The sequence below is a fragment of the Fonticula alba genome (assembly GCF_000388065.1).
Source record: "Fonticula alba strain ATCC 38817 unplaced genomic scaffold supercont2.7, whole genome shotgun sequence".
In the NCBI taxonomy this organism is placed as follows: domain Eukaryota; order Rotosphaerida; family Fonticulaceae; genus Fonticula; species Fonticula alba.
The window spans coordinates 2,059,339-2,070,147 of NW_009242977.1; the positions used below are offsets into that span (position 1 = coordinate 2,059,339).

At 65.5% G+C, this 10,809-nt stretch overlaps 3 protein-coding genes across 3 annotated transcripts; all 3 read left to right on the forward strand.

Annotated features, from left to right (window-relative positions):
- Positions 1-9: 9 nt before the first annotated feature.
- H696_04651 (hypothetical protein) lies at positions 10-1,020 on the forward strand (the record flags this gene model as incomplete). The annotated part of the gene is made up of 1 exon (XM_009498530.1): positions 10-1,020. One exon carries the CDS (start codon positions 10-12, stop codon positions 1,018-1,020), a length of 1,011 nt encoding a protein of 336 aa, XP_009496805.1.
- Positions 1,021-3,018: 1,998 nt separating this feature from the next.
- H696_04652 (hypothetical protein) lies at positions 3,019-3,423 on the forward strand (the record flags this gene model as incomplete). Its single annotated transcript, XM_009498531.1, has 2 exons — positions 3,019-3,208; positions 3,365-3,423. The coding sequence occupies 2 exons, from the start codon at positions 3,019-3,021 to the stop codon at positions 3,421-3,423; spliced, it is 249 nt and encodes an 82-aa protein (XP_009496806.1).
- A 705-nt stretch (positions 3,424-4,128) lies between these two features.
- H696_04653 (hypothetical protein) lies at positions 4,129-5,727 on the forward strand. The gene is made up of 3 exons (XM_009498532.1): positions 4,129-4,691; positions 4,904-5,000; positions 5,145-5,727. The coding sequence occupies exons 1-3, from the start codon at positions 4,196-4,198 to the stop codon at positions 5,608-5,610; spliced, it is 1,059 nt and encodes a 352-aa protein (XP_009496807.1). The 5' UTR covers positions 4,129-4,195; the 3' UTR covers positions 5,611-5,727.
- The last annotated feature ends 5,082 nt before the right edge of the window (positions 5,728-10,809 follow it).

A 10,809-nucleotide genomic window follows, 5' to 3' on the forward strand; every position in this document is an offset into this window, starting at 1 on the left:
CCCCCCCGGATGCGTCTCCCCCGTTGCCAGTTCACCGATGGCTACTCCGTCTCCTCTGTGGCGTCGAGCCTCCTCAACACGCTGGCCCGAGAGGACACCGAGGAGATCGACTTTGCCATCCGGTACCTGGACCTGGCCGTGGAGCGGGGCATCCTGAGTGCCCAGCTGACCGCCACGCAGCTGTACTCCGGTCTTGCGGACTACCCGTGTGTGGAGGGCCGCGACCGGGACCTGCCGCGGGCCGTGCGCACCGGCTGCATGGCCGCCGACAATGGCTGCCTCACGTCGATGTTCATCGTTTGTCACCACTTCTCCTTCGGCCTGCTGCGCGATGGGGGCATCTGTCTCGATGGCGAGGGTGCCGGCGAGGATGAGGATGACAGCACCCCGGCCGGGGCCGTTCGTCACCCGGCGGAGCAGGTCCTCCTCTTCCCGGACTGGTTTGCCGCCTCGCGCCTGTACCTGCATTACATCATGCTGTCGGAGGATGTGCCGGCCACTTCGCTGGCCCAGTACCTGCCGTCCATGATCAGCCGTCTGGGGTCCATGTACCTGGCTGGTGGCCATGGCCTGCTGCGGTCCATCCGCTCGGCTGTTCCCTTCCTGGAGATGGCCCACCGCATGGGTGATCTGGAGTCCACCGGGCGTCTGGCCTTCATCTATGCCTTCGCCGGGTATCCGTACATCCCCCGCGACCTGCAGCGTGCCCAGGTGTACTTCAGCATCATCCGCCGCTTCGATCCCTCTTTCCCGATGCCCTCGACTCAGGAGCTGAACGCCAAGTACCGCGACTACAAGAAGGCCATGGATGAGAAGATGGGCATTTCCCAGCCGGCGTCCTCCTCGAGCTCTGGCAAGAAGAAGTCCAAGCGCCCTGCCGGGACCAAGGATGGCAAGGATGCCACCAAGAAGGACGCCAAGGGCGAGGAGTCTTCCTTCCCGTGGATCATCCCCGCCTCGGTGGCCGCTGTGGCCGCTGTGTCGATGGTTGTCGCCGGCCTGCTGATGTCCCGCCGTTAAGGGGCCGTACACACACACACACACACACACACACACGCCCCCCCCCCCCCCCCCCCCCCCCCCCCCCCCCCCCCCCCCCCCCCCCCCCGGGAGCATGGTGCTGCGAACAAAGGGCCGCACAGGGACCCGAGATCAAGGGGAGTGTGGGGGACAGCGCGGAGCGGAAGACCGCACGCACCGGCGCACGTCCGCGGGCGTGCATCTTTCCCTCCCTCATCTGTCACGTCCTCCCTTCCCTCGCTCTCCGTTTCTCGTTCCCTTGCGAATGCTCCCTTTCCTTCGTGTCTCTCTGCTCTCTATCTCTCCCCCTCTCTCCCCCTTTTGCCTTTGTCGACCGGTGTGGCAGAGGAGGGGCCACCTTGGGAGGAGGGGCCTTTCCCAGGGACGGGCTGGCGTGTATCTCTCCTCTCGATTCCCCAGCCGCCGCCCGATCCCTCCTTTCTCTTCCGCCCCCTCCCCCGTGTCCCCTGTTTTTTTTCTTTTCCCCCCACGCGTGCGTACGCACTGGGGCGTGCCGCCGCCCACACCCAGCGCAGGGGGCCACGCACATGCATTCGTGCGCGCACGCACGCACGCACGCACGCACGCAAATATAGATTTCTTCGCAAACCAACCAGCACACGCCGCGATCCCCTCTCGGGGCATGTGGCAGGGGGCCCACAATGCACGGCGGCGACATCTTGTCTTCTTCCCCCCTCGCCGCTCTTTTGGATTGCCAGAGCCGCAGCACCCGCCCGGGGGTTGTGGCGCGGGTCACAAAGGGCTAACGAGGCCTCTCACGAGACTGCGCGTGATCTACGCGCCATGGACAATAATACCATTCCGCTGGATTTTCGGCCAACTCCGTTCGTACCCCGATCCCCAAATTCCCGGGGGGCCTGGCTGGTCGATGCTATTCGAGCTTCCGAGGGCCTCCGGCTGCGCCTGTTCCCGGGGGAGGGAAGGCCTGCCGGGTCCCGCGCCCCCCGCCCCCCGCCCACGCACATGTACGCCTTTTGGGCTCGGTCGTGTGGCGGTGGCGAACGCGCCCCACAGATCTCTCCCGCACGTCCCCGCCCCAGAGAGGTCGAGAGGGTGCGGACGAGGGAAGACGGGGTCCTGCGGGGCCGCCGCTGGCCGCCAGGAGAAGCCCCTGGTAGCAGGGCGCGCATGACCCCCGCGGCACCGATGGGTGGCGGCGCGGTTCTTTTCCCGAGGGCAAGGGCGATCTCCACGTTGCCCACCTTAGGCCCAAGACTTCCGTCGGGTGGAATTTATTCCTCCCGGCGACCGGGAGGGTTCGCCAACGGTCAGCCGGCTGGAGGGCGCGCGGGGGCGTCGGACCGACGAGGCCCGATTCCATTCGGGCCTTTACTCTGGCGGTGGCGGTGGCGGTGGTGGTGGGGCGCGAGGGGGCCGCGCGGATCGCCCCATATGCAGGGGCGGGGGGCCGCTTTTCTCCGGCCGCCAGTGGGTTCTGGCCACCTTCGGACTTGTCTGCTTCTCTGTGCCGCTGGTTGTCGGTCGGGCTTCTTCGGCCTGGCGGTCGAAGTGGGGCCCTGGTCCTGGAGTCTTGATGTGTGGCGGGCTTCCTTCTCGCTCTGGGCAGATGTATCCCATTTGATGAGCCGGGCACGCCCGCCGCACAGCTGCCAGGCGCGCGCGCCTGCACGCGATCGGCTGATCTCACCCTGTGCGGTTGTGGCCTTGCTTCGCTCCCCCCCCCCCCCCGGTTGACCAGGGTCCACCGGCAGCCGGGGGCGCATCCCCGCCGGCCGAGACTCGCGCGGAAAGAATAGCGCGACGCGGCCAGCTCTCCCCCTCCCCCGCTCGCCGCCTCCTTGGTCGCGGCCCTCTCCATCGGCTTGGGTGATGCGATCCGATTGCTTTTTTTTTGGGCGCTTTTTCAGCCATCAGCACCCGAATGGCTCATCTCCAGCCCATCAGCACCCCCTCCTATTGCTGCGCCTCTTTTGCCTTCCCTCATTCCTCCTCGCTCCTGCTGTGAAGCTGCGCGCCATGTCCTCCAAGACCACCGCCACCACCCGGTCTGCGGCCGCTGCCGGTAACAAGGGCTCCTCCTCCTCACGGATCGTGATCCCTCCCTCCCCGCCGCTGGTTTTCAACTCCAGCCCCAAGGCCCTGTACCACCGCTATCGCCTGCTGTTCTCCCTCAACATGCTTGAGGCCTGGGAGGAGGCTCTTTTCAGTGCGTCCCCGCTTCTCTTTTTCCTATCGCTCCTCCGCCCCCCACTCCCCTTCCCTCCCCTTCGCTCCAGGATGTATTTCTCTGCTAATATCGTCGTTCTGCTTCCTCTCTCTCTCTCTCTCTCTCCCCTCGCCCGTCCGTCCACCTCCAACACAGCCTCCATTCTTGTCCTGGTGATTTCCCTGTCGCTGTACCGCATCTTTACCCTCTTCTAAGAGAGGAATGTCACCGGGCAAGCCTCCCTCGTCTTCCCCCATATCCCACCTTGCAGGGTCCAGCCTCGATGCCGGCGCACGCATGGGCAGACTCACTCTCTCACAGACACACGCACACACACACACATGCGCATATGTGAGAGGCCACCCGTCGACATCTGCCAATGTCCTCCTGCCGCTTGGGAATGTGCCGGCCGGACGACTGGCTCCCCTCCTTCTTATTTTCCCCGCCAGGCGAGCAGGCCCTTGCCAAACTTCCCATCTTCCCCTCCACCGTCCTTGACCCTCTTCCTCCATCAACGTTGGGCAGTGGCCGCTGCTGATGCTCCTGGCCGGGCTGCCGATTTTCCCCGGTCAATATCCGCCCTCCGCCCTCCATCTTAGTGGCCCCTGCCGCCCCATCTCCCCTTCTCGTGCATTCATGCCCCTGTGTGCCGAGATCCGCCCCCTCCCCCGCCTCCATCGCACTCGCCTGTATAATACAAATGTCTCCACATCACGTGTACACACACATGCCCTCGCTCCATTTTTATGTTCATCATCTGGGACCGTCCTCCCTGCCCGATTGGCGAGGCCCACGAGGTATGGCCTTGCATCCTCTCCTCATTGCCCCCCCGCCCCCCCTGCCCCCCTGTCCTCCCCCGCTGCCTCTTCCTTCGTCCTTCCGGCCCCTCGTTCTTTCTCCCTCTCCCTCCCTCTCCCTCCCTCCCTCTCCCCCTCTCCCCCTCTTTCCCTCCTCCGGCAGACCCTCCCCATCCCCTCTCCCGCCATCATGTCTACCCTTAACTTCCGGATCAGCGCCGCTGCGCGATCGCAGGTCCCGAAGGCACTGCTGGACCGTCTGGCCGCTGCCGAGCAGGCGGCCAAGCGCACCACTCCCAAGCTTATTTTCGGGCTTTGGAATCACAATACGCACCTGCTGCAGCGACACAATGTCGGGGCGCTGGTGCTCGATCACATTGCCCGGGCCTCGGGGGTCCCCTTCAAGCGCCCGACCGCTCGAGCGAGCTTTGAAGTGGCCAAAATCCCCCCCGCTGGGGTGGCCATGGCGTTGGCGTCGGCCCGGAAGCTGTTGGAGATCGGCTCGCTTGGCACGCCCCAGCGACCGGGAGTCAACCTGGAGTCTGCTGCCTCGTCGTCCTCCTCAAGCATGGGTCGGTCGCAGTCCATCTTTTCACTGCCTACCGGCAGCATCAGTCCGGGGGAGGTGATTCTCGTGCGGAATGTCTCCTTCATGAACACCTGCGGGCCATCATTTCGCAATGCCAGTGCGTCATCGACTCATCCGCCCCCCCTTTGGGAGAGATCCTTTGCAGAGATCCTTCGGCCACTGACCGTCCGAATCCCTTCACCAACGCCTCCTCGTCTCGCTATCCATGGTCCTGGGCTCGTCGTGGCCCTCACCCGGCTGTCGTTCTGTGCCCCCCCCTTCCCTCCCTATCTATCTCTCTCTCTCTCTCCCTCTCTCCCTCTCTGACAGTGAAAATCTTCAATGTCTCCGACCGCGAGTGTGTCATCGTCCAGGATGATTTGGACATTGCCTTCTCCGTCCTTTCGGTGAAGCAAGGCAGTGCCCGGTGTGTCCCATGCTTGTTCTCTTCCTCTCTTGTTGCCCCCCCCCCCCCTCCTCGCCCCGTTCAATCTTCCCCTTTGTTGCCCTCCTCGCCTGGCATCCTCCTCGCCCTCGGGGCGCCACTGACTCCGGAATCGATGTGTCTCAGTGGTCACAATGGCATCCGGTCAATTGTCGAGGCCACCGGCATGAAGGACCTCCTCCGACTGGGTATTGGTATTGGGAGGCCGCCCGCTAATGCGCGTGTAGCGGACTTTGTCCTGCGTAACTTTACCCCTACCGAAGCGTCAACCCTCATGAAGCAGTCCATCCCACAGGCGACCATCACACTGCTCGAGGAGGGCTTCCTGTGGCACCAGGCCGCCGACGAAGAGCTGAAGGCCGCTCGAAAGGCGGTGTCTGAAGCCGTGGGGCGCATGCGCCGGGAGCGTCGCAAGAAGGCCACCGAGGCCGCCGAGGCCGCCGAGGCCGCCGCTGTTGCCTTGGCATCCACCGAGCAGATCGCCGCCTCCGGGGGGACGGTCCCAGAGGGCCAGGATCTGGCCGCCGAGCAAGAGTCCCCCAACCAACTGACTGGACAGATCACGCCCCCGTCGATTGCCGCCGGTGCATAGTCGACGTGACCATCATATACACGTGACCGATTGTGGCCTAGGGTCCCAGGCTGTCGTTCTGCCGGGGTTTCCGGCGTCCGCTTGCCGGTTGAAAAATGCATAGCTCGAAATGCCCGCATAGCGAGAGATCAAGAGAGAGAGCGAGGCAGGGAGAAACCTTGCGGGGAGGCCGGGCCATCCTTGGGTGTGGAGGGCGGGGGGCCGGCGGGACGTGGCCGGGTGACAGGATGGGCAATGGTCCGCATGCGGGCTGTTGCAGCCGGCTTGAGGGATGGGCATGGGCATGGGCGTGTGGCGATGGTTTTGGCGCCGGCCACTGTAGAGGGTGTCGTGGGAGCTGCGCGCGCCTAGGGGCCACCCACTCGGCCGGCTCCTAGGCCCCTGTCCGGCGGACCTCGGGGCCCCTACCTGCCCGACGACACTGGGGGCGGGCCGGCTGCGGGACTTATTGGTTGTCCACGTCTCGGCCCGGAGGGCCCGCCAGGCGCATTCCCTCGGGCTGCCTTTTTTCGAACCCCGAAATTGGGGGTCGTCAGTACCCGGCCCGGCTGTGGTGGTGACCGTGGTGATAGTTGGTTGGGAAGTGTGGGGATGTGGGGATGTGGGGATGTGGGTGTGGGCGTGGGTATGTGGGGCGGGGCGGGGCGGGGCGGGGTGGGGCGGGGCGGGGCGAGGAGGAGCGAGAGAAAGACGAGGTCCGGCAGCATGGGCCCCCCTTACCTCCTGGAGCGGCGCAACCATCGGGCGATGCCGCCGGTCCCCACTTCTTCGTTCCTTGGGGGCCGGCAGGAGGTCCCGACTTGTCGGCTCTCCCCAGCCGAGATGATCTGTCGTTATTCTCTTGGGCCGGGGTTGATCATGTCTGCCCGTGGCGCTGTCCCGATGCCTGGGAGGCATGTTGGAGACGCGGATGGGGGGGGGGGGGTCGAGGCAAGGGCGGGGTCTTTTCTTCCTCGCGGAGTGTCGGCCGCTGCTCGTCTGTTGGGATCCCGCCGCGAGGTGGTAGTTGTGGGCAAAGATATGTTGAAAGGCGGCGGCCAAGGGACTGCTGATGCTTCCGTGCGGGCGGGGGACTACATCCTTCTTTGATGTCTTTCGGTGTGGCGCTGAGGTGAATGCCTGTTGTGTGCGCCTTATTTCGTCGGGGGCCGATTCACCCGGACCGCCACGGGTACCGACCAGGATGACATCATGCGTTGCTGCGATGACCCCCGGTTGCACGGTGCGGCTGGTGGGCGGCTCAACCGCGGTGACCATATGTGAGAGTATGAGCCCGTCTCGGGAGGTAGGATGGCCGCCGGCAGAGGGCGGAGGAGCAAAGAGGCATGCCACATTTTTGAGGGAGGGAGTCCGCAGTGCGCAGCAGACCCACATACGGACACATGAGTGGATATGCACTTTGGGCCTGATGAGGCCCTAAAGCTTGGGCGGTCCTTGGGTCTAGTGCGACGGCTTGTACTTGGGAGCTCGGTCCACAGGGCCAAGCTTCCCCTCAAGGGTGTCACCTGCACGGGGCATCTTCCGTCAACTCACAGGGGGGCGGGGGGAGTTTCTCGTTCCTTCTCTTTTTCCTGGAAGCATATCAGCCGACGAACCAGTCTTCCGGGCAAGAGGGCCCGCCAAGAGGCGCTTAAGAATACCCGAGAGACAGGGAGGCCGGCAGCCGGCCGCAAACGACCCCGCACACTTTGCAGGCCCCGCCGACCTGCCGGGCCTGTCAAGACCTCTGTCCGAGTGATTGCCACAGGAAATGGTGGTGTGGGGTCGGGTGGCGGGCAAGAGAGGGGGCAGCCAGCCTTTCCGGCAGACCTTCGGCGCGTCGGGCCCGAACACCGAGCCACGTCGAGGTGTCACAGTGCGCTTAATCCCGCCCCAGTAGCCTGCGGGCTGGCGCAGGTGGGCTTCCGACCAGGAGGCCAAGAGGCCCGGTCGCCATCCTTCCCTGATCATATAGGTGCCGGTCGATGGGCTCTCGCGGGCTGCTCAACTTCGCCATCGGCGTCTAAAACATTGGTCCGTGCACTCCCCAAGGGACCAGCTCGACGAGACGCGCGGAAGGTGAAGCGATTGCCAAGCATCGCACAGGATGCCCGCCAAGTTGCATGGCCCAGTTGTCGGGCGCATGAAGAGAGCAGGCCGGTCGACCGGCTTCGGGAGGGGCGGTGCTCCCCCTGCTCGCGGCGCCGGGGTCTGTGTGGGCAGTGTTTGCCAAGGCCGGCCGCCCTGCTCCGGGCATCTTGTCCCCAACCCTGCCAGGGAGGTGCTTGAGGCGTGGACAGTCCCATGGGTCGAGGGTGCTGGTGGCTGGGCGGGGCGGGGGGGGGGGTCTCTCGCAGTGTGTCCGAAGACCGCCGGCGCGCGGGGAATCTGCGATGGGCGCTGTCTCAGGCAGAACGCGAGGGGGTTCTGCTGCTCGGCGGTAGAAAGGGCTTTCGGCGACCCTTACCATGCTCGGGGAGCCATCGGGAGTCCGGGCCAGCCAGACAGGCTGCCCTGTCAAGGGAAGCTGCCCGGGAGATTCAGCCTCGGGGGGAGGGGGGGGGGCGCTGACCTCGGCTCCAGGAAATGGGGCCACAGACGGGCAGGGGTCTTGTTGCGCGCCGGTCGCACAAACCGCAGCTCAGGTGGCATGAGACAGCCGCAGGGGTCGCGGCGCAGGCAGACCCCGCTGCATGGCCTCTCGAGGCACGAGAGATTGCGTTCCTGCCACCACAAGCCACACCGACCGCCATGGTTCCCCTGACCGATCGCGCCGACTGCATGTCTCGCGAGTGCGCCATGCGACTGGCACACAACATCTTCGAGGAGAGGAAGGCGAGACAGGGAGGGGGGGGGGGTGGGGGGGATTGTTCCCGGGCCCGCTGGCAGCGTCGGGCTCATCATATGCCATAATCTAAATAAAGGCTACATTTCTGCGGGGCCGCGAGGAGGAGGCAGCTCGCCAGCATGATCAGGGGGAACGGGGTGAGTAAGAGGGACCGCCTCGCTCGGCATTCCCACACACGCATCCACCGACCGAGGGCATCAGGTCGCTCGCCGGGGGGGCGGGGGGGGGGGGGGGGGGTCTCGAACCAAGGGCGCCCCATGGAGGTGATAGCCCACAATGCCTTCGGACCTCGCGGCCCAATCCTGGAATTATACCCCCCGATCGCTTGTCCCTCGGTCTTTCCTCCGCTCGTTGGCGCATGCCAAGGCCTGTGGGGGAGGACTCGATGTCCAGGCCATGTGAGTTGCCGTGTCTTCCTGGCCTCTGGCGGGTGTCGCCCCCCCCCCCCGCCTAAAGTTGACCTTGCTCCATCTTCCCCACACTCCTGGCAAGGGCGAGGGCTGGCCGTTTCCCCCGGGCGTATGGGCGGGGAGGATGGGCAGGAGGGACGAAGGGGTCTTGGCGGGCCCTATTAACCGCGGGGCGCGGGCGCGTCCCCCCGAAAGCACACAAACACACACACACACACACACCCTCTCTCTGGCAGCGAGCCAGCTATCGGCGTCACGCGCTTCGCCCGAGAAGGATCCCCACTGGGCGGGGGGTTCCCTTGCGTAAGGAACCCTTTCATCTCTGGGCAGAGATGAAAGGAGCGCGCGCGTGCTGGGGCACCTCTTGTCTCCGGGACCGCGAACGTCCGTCCACCATGTCGCCCGATATTTGCACACATGCGTCCACGCGCTGAGCCTGCCCCACCGTCCACCGGCCCACTCTTGCTCGCTCGCTCTCTCTCTCTCTCTCTCTCTCTCTCTCTCTCGCAGATACACACACACACTCACCCATTCGGCGGCACACACCTAACAATCTCGTAGGACTTGCCGGCAAACAGACACTCAGTGCTGTCTTGGTGTTTTTTGGCCTTACCACACCCGGGGAGAGTTTCCCCCCAATGCAGCGCCTGGACCAAGAGCACGACCATTTGACCCCGAGGCGGTGTGTAAGAGACCAGAGCAGCTGCCCGACCGTTGGGGCAGTGGAAAATAGCCCACGGGGCTCACCAGCATGCTCATGTATGTCTCTGCCCCTTCTGGCCCCCCCTCCCCGGGGGGGGGGGGGGGGGGCGCGGGGAGCGAAGGAAGGGGGCCCGTCCTCGGCGGCCCGACGTTCGAATGCCCGTGCCGCCACCCCCTTCCGCCCCCTCCGCACACGCATACACACACACACGCACAAACGCACGCACGCACAGATGCTGGCAAGGTGCACGGGAGCTACTGTGCCCCGTCCGCCATGTCCGCCTCGCCCAACTGCTCGCCTGGACTTGTTGCGAGCAGACCCGTCTGCCACAGGGAAGCTTTTCGGAAGGCCGGGGTGAGGGCTCGGCTGGGCGCGTGCTCCGTGCTTGGGGAGATTCTCGTCCCACCGAAGTGTTTGAGCACCGAGATGGGACTGTTTTCGGCGCGGCCAGACCGACCACGCCTGGTGCATGTTTACCCCGCTCCTCGGTCCATGTGCCCCTCGCTCGGGCGGAAAATGACCCGGGCGTCCCCCGGACCCCGGTCGAGCGGGAGTGCGAGGCTCCCCGTGCGGCAAAATGGTCCCGGCATGGCCACCACAGGGGACCCGGAGCCTCCGCCGAACCCGCCTTTCCCCCCCCTCGGGGGAAGGGCCCATCCAGCCGCGTAGGACTCCACTAGCCCTCCACCCGGGGCGGGGGGGGGGGGAGAGAGAGAGAGCCGAGGCCGAGGTCGGGGGTTAAGAAGCCACCAGCCACCACGGGGGACTCCATCTTGCGTCCAATGTGTGTATGTGTGGTACTACGCGCGGTGAATGCACCCACCGGCGGACACACCACCGGGCGCACGCACGGGGTCCCCGCGCCCGGCGGTCGTGATGGGATGCAGCCCGTAGGGCAAGGCTAGGGGGACCCGTGGTACCCCCCACGGCTCGCGAAGCGGGGATTCTGCCACGCGTGGCGCAGAACCACCTTCCGGATAATGCGGTAAGTACGGTACATCCCTGCCTCCGCGTCTGTCCAATCTTGACCTGGCGGCCAGTGGACCGGTAGCGGTCGCGCCAGCGAGCCCATCTCGCGGCCCAAACATGACCCCGACTTAATATCGCGTCGTCGGTTCTTGTGGTTTACTTTTCGGCCCAGGCACTTGGCTCTTGCTCGGTCTCTCCTTGTGGCCCCTGGTGAACTGGTCGTCTGCCATGTCGGCGTGCGCGCCGAGTGGTTAAATCCCCCCTGGTCACGAAGTTCCCCGGTCCCGCGC

Bases quoted from the DNA above. Each gene is read 5' to 3' on its own strand.
- H696_04653 (XM_009498532.1), top strand. From the start codon at position 4,196: ATGTCTACCCTTAACTTCCGGATCAGCGCCGCTGCGCGATCGCAGGTC. The intron at 4,692-4,903 runs GTGCGTCATCGA...CCTCTCTGACAG, and splicing joins GCCATCATTTCGCAATGCCA to TGAAAATCTTCAATGTCTCC. The intron at 5,001-5,144 runs GTGTGTCCCATG...GATGTGTCTCAG, and splicing joins GTGAAGCAAGGCAGTGCCCG to TGGTCACAATGGCATCCGGT.